Source organism: Hemibagrus wyckioides, linkage group LG18 (genome assembly GCF_019097595.1).
Source record: "Hemibagrus wyckioides isolate EC202008001 linkage group LG18, SWU_Hwy_1.0, whole genome shotgun sequence".
NCBI lineage: Eukaryota > Metazoa > Chordata > Actinopteri > Siluriformes > Bagridae > Hemibagrus > Hemibagrus wyckioides.
In genome coordinates, this window is record NC_080727.1 from 6697487 (window position 1) to 6716374 (window position 18888).

The 18888-nt window shown below is 38.9% G+C and overlaps 2 protein-coding genes across 2 annotated transcripts; one reads left to right on the forward strand and one right to left on the reverse strand.

Annotated features, from left to right (window-relative positions):
- Positions 1 to 1203: 1203 nt before the first annotated feature.
- LOC131369033 (uncharacterized protein KIAA2026-like) lies at positions 1204 to 14705 on the forward strand. Its single transcript, XM_058415426.1, has 9 exons — positions 1204 to 1814; positions 3898 to 4622; positions 5389 to 5589; positions 6537 to 7948; positions 9343 to 9422; positions 9756 to 9845; positions 10001 to 10116; positions 10209 to 10399; positions 10640 to 14705. Exons 2-9 carry the CDS (start codon positions 3988 to 3990, stop codon positions 14188 to 14190), a joined length of 6276 nt encoding a protein of 2091 aa, XP_058271409.1. The 5' UTR covers positions 1204 to 1814; positions 3898 to 3987; the 3' UTR covers positions 14191 to 14705.
- A 180-nt stretch (positions 14706 to 14885) lies between these two features.
- mlana (melan-A) lies at positions 14886 to 18342 on the reverse strand. Its single transcript, XM_058415427.1, has 5 exons — positions 18235 to 18342; positions 17997 to 18069; positions 17607 to 17703; positions 16341 to 16460; positions 14886 to 15750 (listed from the first exon to the last, which is right to left on the reverse strand). Exons 2-5 carry the CDS (start codon positions 18062 to 18064, stop codon positions 15682 to 15684), a joined length of 354 nt encoding a protein of 117 aa, XP_058271410.1. The 5' UTR covers positions 18065 to 18069; positions 18235 to 18342; the 3' UTR covers positions 14886 to 15681.
- Positions 18343 to 18888: the final 546 nt, after the last annotated feature.

Consider the following 18888-nt stretch of genomic DNA (forward strand, 5'->3'; position numbering starts at 1 on the left):
TAATATAATATAATATAATATAATATAATATAATATAATATAATATAATATAATATAATATAATATAATATAATATAATATAATATAATATAATATAATAATAATAATAATACACATGCAGTCAGTTAAGTATGCTGTTACTCTGCCTCTGTAGCTCCAAGATATACACTATGTTGCCAAAAGATTTGGGACACCCCTCCAAATCATTGAATTCAGGTATTGTTTTTCTGAGGTTTGGCCCTTGCATTCCTGTAAAAGGAACTCTTAATGCTTCAGCATACCAAAACGTTTTCATGCTCCCAAATTTGTGGGAACAGTTTGGGGACGACTCCACTCCTATTCATCCCAAAGATGTTCTATCGGGTTGAGGTCAGGACTCTGTACAGGCCAGTCAAGTTCCTCCACACCAAACTCGCTCATCCATGTCTTTATGGACCTTGCTTTGTGCACTGGTGTGTAGTCATGTTGGAACAGGAAGGGGTCATCCCCAAACTGTTCCCACAAAGTTGGGAGCATGAAATGGTCCAAAATGTCTTGGTATGCTGAAGCATTAAGAGTTCCTTTCACTGGAACTAAGGGGCCGAGCCCAACCCCTGAAAAACAACACCTGAATTCAATGATTTAGAGATTTATTTGCCCTAAATGCCATAAACATGAAGTTGATTTTGAGACACTACCAAAACAGGGTGTAAAACAGGGAGTATTGTTTGTTTACGTGTGGCATCACAGCGTGTGACGTAATCCCAGTAAACCTCCTCGTGCAGCAAGAAACCTGTTAAAACATGCAGTCTAGGTTGTAAATGTGCTGTTTATTGCACTTATTTATTTAATTCATTCATTTATTATATACATTGATCTGTCATTGTAGCTTTGTCCTGGTGTTGATTCATTCCTATTATTTTTACTATTACTATTTGTAAATAATAATATTTTCAGTTTGGAACAAAAATTAAAATAGGTATTGTTTCGTCATAACCAGTATTTCTTCTTTCTTCCATGTCGTCTTTTTTTCTTTTTTTCTTAACTTAATTATATGTAGTGTAATTGATTTGAACTTAATGGACCTCGTCAGGTCGCTCACTTATACTCCACTTCCGGATAAATCGCTCACTAACTCACGGTGATTTGTAACACGGCCCAAGCGATAAAATAAGCTGTGATTGATTTGAATAATTTCAGATTAATAGTCGGATTTTAATGTGTGTCTCTTCTTTTTTTAGACCTAACCTAAAAATGAATCAATTATGAAATGGTTTGATTTTTTAATTTTTCATGATATTGTGTACAGATATATGACACACACCTGGCAACCCGCAGGGTTAGGGGCAAGTTAAGAAAAGCGCTAGGGCTCTTCCATTAGTTTAGTCTGGATGCTATTTGCTAATGCTAGCGATAAAGCTAAGCTAGTTAGTCACATAAATGACAGGCGCGTCATTTCTAAAAAATCGGTACAACTTTTAAAAAGCGCTTATTTATTCAGTAGTATTATAGTTTCCCGTTATTAACAGTATTTTATTTCACAGGCAACTTTTTTTTTTAAAACGCAGTGTTGCAAGCTGAAGCAGCTAGCTTGCTTAGCCGAAACAGTGGATTAAATAGACTTGGGGGATTTCAGGCACTGAGTTTATTCAGTTAGCTTGTTAGCTACCGGCTGATTGTGTGCTGCAGAAGAAACAATGGTTGATATAATGATATATTTAGGGATTTCCAGCGGAAAGGCTGCTTCTTTAGCCGCTTGTAGACATAATGAGCGGCTGAGAGAATAAAACGGAGAAGCTTGATGGCCGGAGACAGCGGTGAAGCCCGTCTCAGAGGTAACGCCGCTTTATTTGTGGAGCTCCTTTCACGCGCTGGGGCAGTAACTGAGAGTGGGTTACGTAAACAATGGCTTTAACGTAAACACTGTTGACGCTTCTGTATCGTTAGCTGTGGGACATTAGCATCTGACAACTGACCACACTGTAGTCAAATACAAAGAATTTTTTGTGATTAAATTGACCTCTAAGGCTACAGTCTGGTCGGTTATGGTCGTCTGCTGCCAGTTTCGTTTATGTTTTTTATTCATTAATACATTTTCCAGTCATTAGCATAGCATAGTTTAGTAAGTTAGTATTCTTAGTACTTAGCTTTCATTTTGTCATTTTCATTAACCCATGTGTTTAAAATTGTAGTTAATCATACTATATATATATAATATATAATATATATATATATATATATATATATATATATATATATATATATATATATATAATGTGTGTATGTGTGTGTGTGTGTGTGTGTGTGTGTGTGTGTATAGAGAGAGAGAGAGAGAGAGAGAGAGAGTCTCCTTTTCCATTGCTCCGTGGTCCGGTTCTGATGCTCACGTGCCCATTGTTGGTGCTTCAGCGGTACACAGGGGTCAGAATGGGCACCCTCACCGGTCTGGCCCCATACGCAACTGCGAAGCACTCTGTATTCTGACACCTTTCTATCAGAACCAGCTTCAACTTATTCAGCAATTTGATCAACAGTAGCTCATCTGTTGGATCGGATCACACGGGCCAGCCTCCGCTCCCCACGTGCATAAATGAGCCTTGGTCGTCCATGACCCTGTCGCCGGTTCACCACTGCTCCTTCCTTAGACAATTTTTGATAGATACTGACCACTGCAGACCGGGAACACCCCACAAGAGCTGCAGTTTTGGAGATGCTCCGATCCAGTCATCTAGACATCACAATTTGGCCCTTGTCAAACTGAACTGAATGGGTTTAAGCCAAACCACAACAAGTGCAAAAGTTCTGTTTGTTGAAAGGTTTAGGGGTAAAAAGCTCTATAGCCTTTAATCATTTTTTTTTTTTTTTGGCTCTTATCCATTTCTGAGGGGTCGCCACAACAACCATGTCGATCCACACATTCAATTTTGGCACAAGTTTTATACCGGATGTGGCTCCTGACAACCCTTCCCAGTATATCCAGGCTTTTGGGATGAACTGGGATTCACTGTCTTGTGCAACCCCAGTGGCTGGGGCCGGTTGCCTGGCTGGGAATTTAACCTGGTCCTCCAGGGACCCTTATGGCCTAAATAAATATGCAAAAGATATGGTCACAGTTAAATAATGTACATAAAAGAGTTGATGAGGTGAGGTAGTGTGTTTTACAGTTAAAGGGGTCTCTGGTTATAAGTACTGTGAGAACGCTGTTCTAAAAAGAGTATCACAAAGGGCATCTGCTCTTCCAGTGTATCTGTTACATATTTTAGACAGTAATGTTTAGGTCAGTTTGTATAAGCTGGCCAAAGTCAAGATGTCCCGTGAACTCAATGCCAAGGTGACTCAAGAGTCAACCTGATCCACAAACAGCACATCCATTGCTAAACAGCGAACAGAAAACCTGTGGTTGAAGTTCCCTCACATTTCTGTGCTGCAGATTATTTTACAGATATTTTGTCAAAAATGGAGGAAATGTGCTACAGATTTAAACATTATTGTTTTTTATTATTATTATTATTATTATTATTATTATTATTATTATTATTATACAGTAGTAGTAGAAGTAGTTAGTAATATTTTTTATGTAATACCAGTGTAATTACCCTGCTGAAAAATCCATCTCAGGTCGGTCCAGTTTCCAAAACACAAGCTAAACACAGGCTGGAAAATCATTTCCAGCTGGTAAATGCGAATAGAAATGAAACAGTTTCTGATTTGTGGCTACTAATGCTACATCATAGAAAAATATCCACCCTGAACAACATCCGTGCTACTCATTATAATCAACATGTCATTTGTAATGCCAAGCACGATTAATTTTCTACTTAAATTTCGAGGATAATTTGCCATTAAGTGTTTCCTTTATTAATTTTTAATATGTATGTAATTCTAAACTAAACTATACATTTTCTAATCCTCCTTTAGGAACAGTTATGGCTTCGCTTGCTGCCAGATGATGTCTTGAATCCACTCTGATGATCCAGATCTTCGTCATCTTCGGAGTCTGAACAGAAGATGAAGGTGCATGTTCATGACGTGGGTGATAAAAGTGATACAGCTCCTCCATCACACACGCTGAATTATACCATCCAGGGTCAAAAAGACATACCTGGGCTTGAGGAAAGAAAGAAACACCTGGTTTTTGAGGACCATCTTTGTAGGAGCACGCTGTTTGACCAGGCTGGGTCAAAATATCTTGGAAATGAATGTTTACAAATTTCGGAAAAACTGTGCGACGGACCAGTGGCGGAGTCACAGAGTGTGATATCACACTGTGATTCGGACATGCTGGAACTCTCAGAGGACAGTTGTTCTATACCTGAAAACGGCGATAATGATCATAACGACACTTTCACACCAGAAGTACAGCAGGCCCATAGAATATTCCAGAGTTTTCTTCTGGAGAAACACAAAGCTGTGACTGCCCCGTTTTGGGTCCCTGTTGGAGATCAAGCCGGAAACGATATGTGTTTGAAAAAGATAGACAACAAGTTCAGCAAGCGGGAATACGAAAGCATCACCGGATTTGTGGCAGATTTCCGCCAGATGTTGGAAAACTGCTATAGATTTCATGGTGTTGATCACTGGATCTCCAAACAAGCACAAAAACTGGAGATCATCCTGGAGCAAAAGTTAACTCTGCTCTCAAGGTAAAGCATAGCAAATAAATAAACTGGATAAACCTTTGCCCCATCACTCCACTGTTTTTAGTCTTTTGATTAACTTCACCTATCCATGTGGTTATAATATGGGATTTTTATTTTGCCGTAATTGCCTGAGCAATGGCTACTGTATTATGAGATGGAAGAAGGGTGGATGCAGAATTCCGAAGGTATTTAGAGGGGGGTTTAACCATAGTTGAAGATCAGTTAACTTCGCTTCCTATTGTAGGCTTGGTGTTGAGGTTGTGTCGACTGCTCTTTTGAACAAGATCCCTCATTTTGGGAATCTCAGGGGAATCATTTCAGACAATAGCAGTCAAACTATCTGCCCTATTAACCTAACACGCAGTTCACTCTATTGTCATACACAGGATTAAAGTGATTAGAATCTAATATCATCATGCTTGGATGTTTTTTAAGGAGAGATCTGATTTCTCCCATCACAGATGTATGTAGGCCAAGATGTTTGCTGTGTAATTGAGTTAGAAGACATGAAGTATGAATCTTAACAGCATTACCATAAAAGTAATATTTTGATAACTTTCATTAAATACCCGCCATTCTGATGTTGGGAAGCCTTTTAGACTTCAAGATTTCCAGCAGTGGAATTCATGAGAATATCACCACTATTACAATGACATTTTTATGTTTATTAAAGCTAAACTTTTCATTATAGGTCTGATGTTACTAAATATGTAAAACTGCCAAAATGCCAGGTCAGTTTTATTTATTCATCTCTCAATCCACTTAATAGGACACTGAGAGAAAAAACAGCCTTGGCCGTGACGTCTAGGGGTCGTTTTGGCACTGAGGATGAAAAACCCCCGGTTGGCACTTCAACCCGGCGCAGATCTGTGCCACGAAACTTGGCGGCCATTTCCGTCTGTGGCTCCGAGTCCATCATGGTGCAAGCACTTCGTTTAGAGGAGCAACAGAGGGCCAAGGAGGAAAAACGGTAAATTGTTTGATTTTGGTAGCTACAGGAATTGTAATCATCATTTCATTGATTTTATTATCAGGAATACATTAATGGCATGCAGGTAAAAAAAAAAAAAATCGTTTTTCTTTCCTTTTCAAGAAAGCATAATGAGCATGGAAATCTGGCACAAAAACAAAATATTAGCAGTTCCTTCACTGCACACACAGCTAGAAGTTTGTCTCTGGCACAGAAAAATCTCAGGTATTAAGTTTGAAGAACACAAAAAACTATGCAAATATACACTGACCCACATCTTCACCCAAATGTTCAGCTGTTTTCAACTGACTGTTCTTAGAGATATTTTAATCCACACTTGACCTAATGGTTGTTTAGCCATAGCCTCTTGTGTTGAAAACGATTTGCTTTTCCACACTGCGACTGATGAATATGGAATGGTATATTTTACAATTTTTCACTGTTTTCTGGATACTAGAGCATGTCAAAAATCAATATTTACTACATTTACTATAGCTTTTTCTCCACTAGTGTTTTGGGAGATTCGATAGTTCCTTTGAGGAAAGAAAGTTGTTGTTTTGTTCTTTGTAATTAAACAACTTCTATTCAGTCCTTATTTCTCATTCTTCTGGCCAGAACTCTGGAGCTGGCAGATTTTGTTTCAGAAATCTTGAAATTTATTTTTTATTTATTTTTCATCTAAAATTAAAAAAGACTCTAATATTTTTGTCAGTAATATAATTGTATTAATATATTTGTAATATACTCTTTTGTTTTAATGCTGAAAATATTGTTTGAAATTATTGAACTTAACAGATGTTAATTGTGAGAATTATATGTTTTTGTGGTGCTAATTTTGATCTTGTTATTTTAGGGTAGGATATTAACCTTCAGCTAATAAATTTCAGTTATATTCAGTTAATTATTTCATTATTGATTACTGATTATTTATCCTCTTTGATACCTAGGCAGCGAGACCTGGAGAAGAAGGAGGCTGGAGAGGCTTCAGCCAAAGAAGTGGAAGAATGGGAGCGCTCATTGCTCTCACTAGCTGAACCATGGCCTATCAGCACCATGTGGGAGCTTCCTGCTATCGGTCACTTCTTGTGCCTGGCCCAAACAGCTCTGAACCTCCCAGAGATCGTATTCTTCGAACTGGAACGCTGCCTGCTAATGCCTCGATGTAGCTCTTTCTTAGCAAAGATTATGACCTCTCTGCTTTGCCCCCCACACCGAAGAATAACACTTCACAGGCGCCCAGCGCTGCCTTACCGTCGCTGGGAGGCGGAGTTGAGGCAGAAAGTCTTGGGATGGTACCAGTCTATAGGTCGAGCCAAGGACCAGGAGGCTTGTGCTGAACATCTAGGACTTTGTCATCGTTTTTTCTGGACCCTGGGCGAAACAAGTCCCTTGGAAGAGAAACCATTCCATTTGTTGCCATTCAACCAACGTGTTTGGTTGCTTAAGGGCCTTTGCGACAACGTCTATGAGACTCAGAAGGACGTGCAGGATGCCGTGCTCGGACAGCCTATTCACGAGTGCCGAGAGTCCATCTTGGGCTATGACAGTCAAGAGAACACGTACATACACTTCCCACATTTCTGCGGTGCAGATCTGCGTATATACTGCCAGAGTCCATGTCTACCACTGGAATTCCCCTTACCATCTTTCTCTGTGAAGAAACTAGAGCCTGTAATGGCGGAAAGGACAGAGGAGAACTTGAGCACTTGTCCCGAGGTCAAAGCGGGGAACTGGGAATTCGGTCCGAGAGTCCGTGACGATAGCTCGGAAGAAAGCGAGGTAGATTGGAAAGGGCGTGACAAATTTCAGTTCCCTTGTAAGGAGGAGATTCCAAGTCCTGAAAGCATCAAGGACAACCCCATGGAGATAAAGCAAAGCCTTGAATTAAAAGAAGAAGACAAGGAGGATACAGACTATGAATCTTCCCTTAGAGTTGGGACGAATTGCTATATGGGCAAATTTCCTGCCAATTCTCAGAGTGCAAATGCTTTCAAAGCATCAGAAATAGGTGCCACAGTAAACAATGAGTCTTCTTACCTAAATAGACATCCTTACCCCAAATGTTCTAGGGATTCTCGTGAAGATCCAGAGCCTCACTCATGCCTTTGTTTCACAGCTGAATCTGACAGGACTGCTTCTGTGATTTTTCGACAGCCAAGCCACTCAAGAGGTGAAACAGGGAAAATACAGTCTAAGAAAAAGAGACGGAAGAAAAAGAAGGAAAAATTGCTTGGAGCCAAGGCTGGGACAGACGCGCTCGGTCTGAAAAAGCTCAGACAGGCTAGAGTGGCCAAGAGCACCATGTGCAAAGCTGCTGCTGACTTGAAGAGGAAGGATAAAAGAAAGAAACAGAAGTTAGGTGAGGGAGAGGAACAGTGCTGGTCCATTTTACACAAACATATGGAACGTGTCGCTTAGCATATTATCTCTAGTTAGCAAAAGCACCCATTAAATGCATTATGGAAATGATTCCCATTATCAAGTATTGCTATTGGATGTTTCTGAGAGTTTTGTCAAACTGTAGGCAGTATATTGAATTATGGTTTTACGTTAAATTGCCTTTTACACACTTACAGTGTAAGACAACTAGATTGTTGTCTTGAATATTGCGTTAAAAATTTGCTTCTTATATCATGTATCATATGTATTTCCTTTCGATACTCTGCCACAGTAGGAAGTGGCAACTTAACTGTGTCAAAGCATGCTTACTTAATCATCCAAAAAATTATTCTAATCATTATGGAACTTGGTTTCATTTCATATGTTTTTTTATTTTATTATTTTTCTTCTCTTATTTTATTTTATTTTTTTACAGCATGTACATAGTGTAACCATCTGGAGGTAGCTTCTGTAAAGTGAATATACATGCACCCTGGTTTCAATCGCAGCCTAAAACACAAGAAATTTTAACGGCTGTGTGCCACCTTTTGCATCTGAAACTATTCGGAAGTACATTGCATGTTGTGCTGGCAGTGACGTAATTGGAAATTAGGACAGGAGAAGGAAATATACAAAATAAAATGACTTGAGAAAGATTAAAATGATACCAATACGAGATAGTAGAGTGGTTAGAATGGTTCAAATTGTCCTAACAAAATAAATGTCGAAAAAATGTAATACTTTATTTGTATCAATGTCATCTTAGGATGTGTCTTATATTGGGTCTCCAGTATTGTGTCCCATGTCTAAAACAACTCATCTCAGGATGTGCCTTATATTGGGCCTCCAGTATTGTGTCCCATGTCTAAAACAACTCATCTCAGGATGTGCCTTATATTGGGCCTCCAGTATTGTGTCCCATGTCTAAAACAACTCATCTCAGGATGTGCCTTATATTGGGCCTCCAGTATTGTGTCCCATGTCTAAAACAACTCATCTCAGGATGTGTCTTATATTGGGCCTCCAGTATTGTGTCCCATGTCTAAAACAACTCATCTCAGGATGTGCCTTATATTGGGCCTCCAGTATTGTGTCCCATGTCTAAAACAACTTATCTCAGGATGTGTCTGATATTGGGCCTCCAGTATTGTGTCCCATGTCTAAAACAACTCATCTCAGGATGTGTCTGATATTGGGCCTCCAGTATTGTGTCCCATGTCTAAAACAACTCATCTCAGGATGTGTCTTATATTGGGCCTCCAGTATTGTGTCCCATGCCTAGAAACAACTCATTAGATTGTCACATATCTAAACCAGTGCTGTCAGTTATGTCTCATGAAATTGGTGCTCTGTTGTTTGATTCTCTATAAACAGGAAGAAAGTTTGTTCCCAAGAAAACTCAAGAAACAAATCAGGATCATCCTCCGCAGCTCCCAGTGGAGCCAACATTTAAGGTAAAACATGCTTTAGCTAAATTTATGAGTTTTATTTTTACTGTATTGTTTCCAGCTGTATTTTTACTGTACTGTGAGCCAGAACGATTTAAAGTCTGAATTAAGCTGAATTAATCGGGTTGATTGTCCTCCATAAAAACAAACAAACAAAGAATATAAAGTTGCATCTTTTTATTTTAACATCACCTTTAGCAAAATAACCAGATGTGTTTTTATTCTTAATATTGATGCCTCTTAATATTGATTGCATTGATTTAATAAAAATATTACAAGGTAGACATTAATATGTTGTGTATTTCTTGTCCTTAACTCTTTGTTTCACCCCTTTTATAGTTGGTCTGCACGAGTTTGGATGAACTGAGGGATCTCATCAGTAAAACAGAGGATGAGCTAGATGAGTTGGAGAGCACCAAAAAGAGATGTGTTAGTAAGAGGGGGAATACTCTCAAAAAAAAAAAAAGATTGATCTTCCTTCCATATGAATCGTGCATATTTAGCTTGCCAATCAAATTTTCCTCTATAGAAATAAAATGCACTGTTGGCCTCCATTAAAAGAGTATTTGATTGGGACATTTCAGGAAAGGTGGTACATTAAGAGAGAAGCAGTGAAGGAGCTTCACATTACTCTTATAAGACTGCTGAATGAGCTGTTGCCATGGGAACCCAAATTACTCAAGGCATTTCATAGAAACAGGTAAGGAAGTACATCACTATGACTTGTGGTTAGTTGTTGAAAAGTCTCATTTTATTGTTTATTTAGCAATTTCTTGCATTTTCTCTCATTAGGGCCCGACTGAAAAAGGAAAGTGACGACTTTAAAAAGCATCCTGAGTATGAAAACTTTGTCCGAGAGGAATGGATGGCACTTGAAGTAGATGGAGACACATACAAAGAAGGCTTGTCATCCACAGAGATTAGCAGAGAACTGAAGGATGAGGACAAAACCGAAAGGCTTTTGGGAGGCTCTGGAACAACAGGTGATGAATATTAACCTCTTTTTTTCAAGAATTTCTTTCTTTTGGATATGTCTTAGGAAGGCAAACGTTATTCTCCCTTTATTTGCTTTTCAAAATGATTTAGTTTCCTCCTAGTCCATTTTATGCATTTCTTATCTGCCATTGTTTTCGGAGTTTACCCAATCACTGTATAATTTACTTGTATAATGTTATTGTTTGTTCAAACATATAAACGGTTGGTTATTGTTCTCATTTTTGCAGACTGTGAAAATCACTTTGGAAATCACTCGTTAGCACACTTAATCAGCAGACCAGAAGTTAGCACATCTTTGAGTGAATCTGGACCTTTGACTCGAAGCTCGAAGCGGCGTCAGAGTTGTGGCCTAGATGAAGACTTCAGTCTTAGCAAAAAAGGAAAAGTGGCCGCTGATGAATCTGTGACCCCTGAACCACAAACAAAGGTTATATCCAGGGACCAAAGTATAGCAGGGGTAAATCCTTTAACCACTGAAACAATGTCAGTAGTAACTGCACCTCTGGGTTTTCAGAGGCGCTGTAATCCAATTCAGGCATTGCTGGCCAAAAGCGTTGGAAATAAAGTAACCCTAACAAGTCATCCCCAGCTACCTGTGGTGGATAAAACTTTGCAGGGTCCAAATAAGACAGTTTCTGCAGCTTTAACCACATCCAATCCCACAGCAGTTTGTCAGCCTATACCACAACCAACACCTGTGTCCATGCAAACATCCACGCCATCATCTGTCCAGAGGCCCATGCAGGTTGTATACAAGGCTCCAGAAGGCTTGAGTTTGGTTAGTAATAATGGCACACCAGTTAAGTTTTCAGTGCAGCCAGTCATTCATCAGAAAACAGTGGAGAAAGCAATGCAGCAGGTTATCATCCTTCCCACCAATTTACTCATACAAAAGACTGAGGGACAAGGAGCACAGCAACCCTCTAGTATTACTGCTGTTGCCACAACCAAGCCTGCTACACTTTTATCCAGTACTTCAGGGTTCACTGTGCCAGAAAACAAGATTCCTGTCCAGCAAGTGTCTCCATTAAAAAATATTAGCACTGTAATGACCTCATCTGCTGTTTCACCTAGCTTGCAAAAATCTTGTGGAGTTTCACCTGCCTGTAAAAAGACTGCTGAACCAAGTTCAACCCTAAAGCGATCCACTACATTTACTTCAGCTACTACTGATCCCAGCAAATGTGATCTTAATCAAGAGTTAAAGACAGTGTGCATCAGAGACTCACAGTCCATTCTTGTCACAACCAGAGGAGGAAACACAGGAGTGGTGAAGGTACAGCCTTCAGAAAACAGTGGTGGAAGTGTTTTACCATCCAGCCCTATTTTCACTCTCCCCCCTAACTTTCAAGCTTTCCTGGTGTCCAAGGCAGCTGCTATTGCAACTTCCACTGCTCAAACAATGTCAACTGCCAAGTTATTACCTGTTGTTTCCTCTCTGAATGACAAGGGAATTTCTTTTAACTCGGCACTCCAGTCACCTTTAAAATGTTCCAATCCAGTAAACCCATCACCTCTGATGGAAAAATTAAGTGGTTCAGTATCATTTAAGGATGACTTGCCTTTGCCTGTAGGGTCTGTTTCTGACAATACAGCGAAAGGTGCCCAGATATTAATTGGTATTAATTCACTAGTTCCAGCCAACTCCCAAACCAATGCTAATGTCCCTTTATCTGGGTGGGCTGTCCAGACTGCTCCTTCTGAAAATCTAATTCAACTTGCTCAAAAGAGACCTCAAGATACTAGCACCGATCCAGCTCAACCTACCTTCCCAAAAGTTTTTGTAGTTGCATCCACCTCAACACCAGTTTCAACCATCACCACTACCTCTGTTTCTTCTGCTTTTCCAGGATCAAGGGTCAAATTTATGAGTCCGTCTGGCTCTGCTTGCTCTACAGTTACTGTTGCTAAAGGGTTTAAAGCAGAGTCTAATATTACTGTTACAACTCCATCATCAGCTGAAGTCATGAAAGTTCGACCCAACCTTGGACAAGTCATTGGCATTACATCTGCTGGTACTCCGACTGAAGTTGAGGGCATCAATGTTACTGGTTTAGCAGCTAGAATACTGGACAGGACTACAGTGAAAAGCAAAAAAACAGCAGAACCCACCACAAACGTTGCACCAATAATGGTGTCCAGTGTACTTGCAACGTCAAGTGGGCAAATCTTTGTCCAGAACAGCAACTCTGCTGCAAATAGCTGTCCGGCACTGAACATCAACAGTCCTGTCAAGGTTACTGGATCTGTTGATGGCAAAAGTGTTAAAATTTCCACTTATGACATTGGGCATATGGCTTCCTCTGAACTTCTTTCAGCAGTACAACAAAAGAGCATGTCACAGTCAGTGTCAACCGCTATCTCAGTACCAAACATCCTAAATAATAGATCAGAGCTAGTCATTAGCAGCTCAGTTCCACATATAGGTTGTTCTGTATTAGGACACCAATTTAACAAAGTCAGTACTTTGCCAAGGGGAGTGATGCCGGACAAACCATTGGATAGCACATCCCTTAGTACGGCTTCCACAACAATCAAACTTCCTGTCATTAGCTCTATGACAAGGCTCTCTCAGCCTCTAGCTCTGAGCACCACAACAGCAAAACAAGTATCAGAGAACCCCCTTACTGTAACGGTAACTCAATCAGCAATGGCTTCTCCGGTGAGATCGCCTATAAATGCCATCCCTGGTACCACAACAGTACAGGAAAAGGTTGTGATTAATACTACTGCTCCACTTGCTCCTGGAACCCAACTGTTAATTAACAACACAAGGTTTGTGGTACCTTCTCAAGGACTTTCACCTGGCAGTCATGTTCTTTTCATCTCAACTCCTACTGTGCATCCTACCGGACGACTAGGGGCAAATCTTATATATCCCGCCCCAGCGCTAGCAGGCACTCTGAATCCTCCTCCTGCTGCTCCAGTTGTTCAAGGTCTGAGAATGGTAACACCTGGTATAAGGTCACAGGATGCATCTGTCAGGCAACCAACACCCATCACAGCAAAGATTGAACAGCCTGTCTCTATTAATAATCTTTTCACTGCAGTCAGGGCCCCAGCAGTTTCCATTCATTCTTCTACTCTTGCACAAGTGTCTCAATTAAGTACCACCCAATCATCTGGGCAACAAACCCTGAACCATATTGTAAGACTTCCTTCTTTTTTACTCCCTGAAGTGAAGGACTCTGCTGCTTCTTCGCGTACTGTTGCAAGGTGCCCAAAAGAAAACGTTACAGCTTCTGCTCAGTCACAGCCATGCTTAAAGACAGAACCTGCACCGAAAGTCATAACAGCAGTAAAACCTGGGATTTCCTGGCCATCCCCGGTGGTCACCGTGTCACCCATGAGCAGTACAATATCAAGGATGCAGACACTTCCTGTAGCAACTGTACCACCAATTGGCAGTACAATCAGTAGTAGTCCAACCACTTGTGTTGCAACAGTATCTCCATCTATTAACACACTTTTAATGGCAACCTGCCAACCAGTCAGCCAGCCTGTGCCACCTGGAAATATTAGACTGACCGTCACCACCCGTCCACCACAGGTTAAAAGCAAGATGCCAACACAAGTCTTAGGTGGGCAATCCATCAATCCTCCCAATAAACTCTTGTTAAGTCCAGATGGTGCTGTTCTGAATGTACTTAGATGCCCATCCCAACAAAATCTACCAGTGATGACGGATAAAACGATAGTGGGCATAACCACCGCTGATGCACCTGTTTTGCACAAATTGGATTCAGAGAGAACGGTAACATCAGATAATCCAGAATGATCTAATTACTCGAAATGAGAACCCTGGAAATCCCTTCCCACAAGTCTTTCTCAGATCAAACTGTGTAAAGATATCGAATAAGCACTATTTTGTACGTTGGACTCTTATAACACCTATGGTGGAAATACTGTCATGAGTTTTTGAATTGGAAAGGCCAGTATTGTATATAGTAAAATATTTGTGTTTTCCTGTTCCGTTTCAAAGGTTACTCTTCAGACGGTAATTTTAGAAGGATCTGAATATTTTGTAGCATTTTTTTAAAAGTTGACATTCATTAAACGTTTCAAGTTTTGTTATTTCAAATGCTATACAAGCTGTGTTAGCGTACCATCTACCATATCTGTTCTGTGCACTTACACTTCATCTCCACGTTGTTAATAGATTTTAGTATGAGCCAACTCGATATTTTCTCTTGCACATGCAGAGAAAGGCACATTGCAGATTAAAGTGTTACAGTACGATTAAAGGTAGGATGATAGATTTATTTAACAAATTGCCTGCCATGGATTTTTCAGAATATTTGGGATCGCTTGCATCGGATATTGGAAATAAATCCATTGCTTTGTTCCTTATCACAAAGGATTGGTATTGTTTATTCAGCAATGAGTTCAGAAGCATGGCTTTTATAATAGCTTTAATGTGTTTAAAACCAGCTGTTCTAAATTCCATTGGAAGACTACTGAGCGTGAAACGTGAGTGGAAAAACAACATTCAACAATCAGGAGTCGAGTTAAAACCAGGGTGTGTGTTAGGAGAATGCAGTTTAAATAATAGAAAGCACATGTGGTGTGACTGATGTGAAGCACCACTTATATAGCACCCCTGCTGGATTGTCTGAGGTAATCTCTGCAGGATAGCTGAAATATATAATATACTGCAGGTCTGAGTTAAATACTCGGGGTGATTGAATTGTAATTCGAATCCATCTGGAAATCCTGCTGGATCTTGCACCAGCATTCTCATGGATGTAAATGACCATATAAAGAAAGTGTGTGTGTTTAACATAATCTCCAGAGAAATGAATATAAGGTAATGACAGGACAACAGTGGAGGGAAAAAAAAAATACATACAGTCACAGATGATAAATTCTATAGCAAGGAACTCTTTTACTATTAATATTAAGTCTACTAGAATATTACTAATGAGTATAATATTATAAATATATTAATAGAAACTACACCACATGTTGTGTTAAGTTTGTGCTTCACTCCATATCGTTCTGTCCTTCAGTCCAGAAGACATTACAAAAGCAGTTTGTGTCCACTAAGCGTAAGGCAAGAAAATAATAGTTTGTGACAGGTCCATAAAACCAAAAATGCTAATCGCCTCACGAATAACTTAATCTCATTGGTTTAAACAGATGAACAGTGAACGGTGTAATTAACATTTATTGGTGTTTTCTTTTGCTTATTTCCGTTCTGTGTGCCATTTACAAATGACAGAATCCTACAGAAGGTTAAAACAATTCAGACTGATTGAATTATTCTTCTTTAGGGAGAGTAAGGTGGTGGTGATGCTCCAGTGGTGATCTTCTCATAGGCTGGTGGGGCATTAGGGAACTGCAGAAATAAAGAGAGATTTCAATGAAAAGAAGAGGGCTGAAACTTTTAGGAACCAGTGAAGAAAATTCTTTAAAACGAAGTATAAAGACGACCCCTCTTGAGCAAGTAATTGTTGTTTTTTTCCAGTAATATTCATCATTAGGTTTAATGCACACTCGGAAGAAATCATCACTCTTTCACTCCCTTTATACGTTCATTACTAACTGTTTATCTCTTGAGACGACTCTGTATACTTTCCGTAAGTCACGTGAATCTGCCCCCTTAAGTATTATTGGTGATGATATTTAGACCACACTACTGGGAATATGCACACTAAGTTAAGCTTACAGATAAATTACACGCTTTAGTTGAGGGCAAAAGCTTGCATACTCTTCTGACAAACTGAAACATAGACAATTTATTTATATGGACACTATATGGTCAAATAGAAAGGATACACAAATTAAACTCCTGTCTTGCCCTGCATATTATATTCCAGAGGGCAAATATTAATTATATATAAATATAAATAGCATTTGGACAACCATTAGAGCATTATAAATGTAATCAATATGTGTACAAAAGTTTTTAAACTTAAGGCATCTTACCACCGATTGACCGTTGCTGAATTCATTAAGGGCCATTTTATTATTGCCTGCAGCCCCTAGTTCATTGTACTGTCCTGATCTCACAAGTTCCCTCCAGGAGAGACTCGGGCCTCTGGAGTTCTATGGGAACAAATAAAAGGGCTGTTTAACATCACATGAGCCTCAGCATGACCAACACAAGCCTTAAGAATTCCAGTCAGCTGAGCTTTAAAATCTGTTATTTTTCTAGTATTTCTTTAGGATTTGGGGAGAAAATAAACATTAGATTACGCAAATGCAGAAATAGTCCGGAGTTGCTGTGCTCATTTGGAGAAAAATGATAGCTAGTCTTACTAATGTTTGTTATAGGAGTAAAAAAACCCTAACTAAAATGTTATTCCTTTATACTAATACTAGTCACTTCATACAAATTAGGTTAAAGAGATGATAGATTTCAACACTAGATCATCGTTTAGTTCTAGCAAGGAGTCATGTTAAAAATGAGCATTTTGCACTATGACAGAGAAACTGCTGGGTTTTTCATGTCTTTCCACAGTCTAGTCCAGTAAAGATTACATAACAATGAAACTAAATCCAGGAAATACTATTATACAGTGTGTTGATAAACCATTAGAGACAACAATAGCAGCAATATTAATATTCGCATTAAGTTCCAATGTTCTAATATCAAGTAAAGTTCCAGCACTTTCCCTTGTCACTATCACGTGAGTATGGAGTGAAGGCGTCATGGATTGTTGTAGAGGTTCAGGCTTTTTAGAGTGAATTTGTGCAAATTGTATCTAGTAATAATTTCCATAGATGTGTCATTAATTCATTTTACATAGTCAGTTTGTTTGGTGTGGGTGTGTGTCAGTATTATTAGCTTCAAGATAGATAAAATAGTTTACGGCAGTTATAAACACGAAAACAGGAACAGCAAAAAAAAAAAAATGTATGACATGAAGGATGTAAAAAAAAAATTGCTGTGGTATGAGAGGAACAAAACATGATGGATGAGGTCGTACCACACCACACCACACACATTTTATATATTTGTGTGTGTTGTATCTTGTCTTACTGTCTAAGCTGCTGTAACAATATCTATCTATTCATCCATCCATCCATCCATCCATCTATACACCACTGTTGATTATTGATCATTGTTGATTAATATATATATATATATATATATATATATATATATCAACGCTTAAATCCTATTTAGTAATCATAAGTAATAAATAGTTCTTGTTTTTGTTTCATTGTAGTACAGTAAATAATCTTTACCTGAATCATTCTATACCCGCTGCGTTTGCGGTAGTACCAGCAGCCCAGAATGAACAGAGCAGTGAGGACAATTGCCAGGAAAGCAATACCAGCAGCCCTGAAACACAGTTAACCACCATCCATCTTAATAATCCATCTACTGTATCTATCTATCTATCTATCCATCTACTCTATCTATCTATCTATCTATCTATCTATCTATCTATCTATCTATCTATCTATCTATCTATCTATCTATCGATAGACAGATAGACAGACAGACAGACAGACAGACAGACAGATAGATTAGTTACTCATAATCTACAATAAACTACCTTAACACTGTTAATAAGGATAAATTTTCATCTTAAAAAAATTCTGTTAATATAAATGTAATAACAGAGACATTACTCCTCTGCTCTGATGTAAGTTCCACGTCCCCTGCTTGCAAAATGAACCGTGAAGTCCCCACGAGGCATGGCTCCTATAAGCAATAAATAAATAAAAACATTTAATTAGCTTAAATAGATGCTATCATTTGTGGGAGAAAAACTCTTATGAGACTTTAAAGTGTGATTACTAATCGTTTCAAATGAATTGGCCGTGCAAACACAATAAAAATGAGACTGAAATTGCTGTGAAATCTTACCTGAATTGGATAATTTGATTAGAGGCACACACTTGGGCAGAGAAAGAAGCAGTGAATGCAGTCCAGTTCCTTTCTTCCTCCCTCTCCCTTTCCCTTTCCCTTTCTCTCCCTCCCTCTCTCTCTCTATTTCTCTGTTTCTCACACACATACTTTTCTTAACCCGCTCTCATGACCATCACGGGTTCTACTCTCTTAAGCCACTGAAGTAATTGGCATGAAACACACACACACTTCAAATACCTTTCATTGTTCATAAAAGTATCTTGTAGACTCTGAGACACAAAACTCATAAAATGTTCTTATTTTTTAATACCAAGCAAGAAAAATAAAGCAATTAAAATAACATTAATCATTTAATACAGTTAGATGTACAGGTAAATGTTACAGAATGGTTATTTTGCATACGCTTTTACATACCTAAAGTAGAGGTGTGACCAAATACGGGCAGATTTATACTGTTACATCGTAGATTAGTAAAGATCTCAGCAGAAAAATCTCACATCAGCCTCAAATCTGTTGTAACCAAGCGAGATCTTCTTACTAAAGATGAAACAGTATTCAGGTTTCAGGCTCAAATACAGTGAGCAAACAGCATACGCATCACAATTTGAGTAAACGTGATGCAAACATTCATCTGAAAACATTAAACCTTAC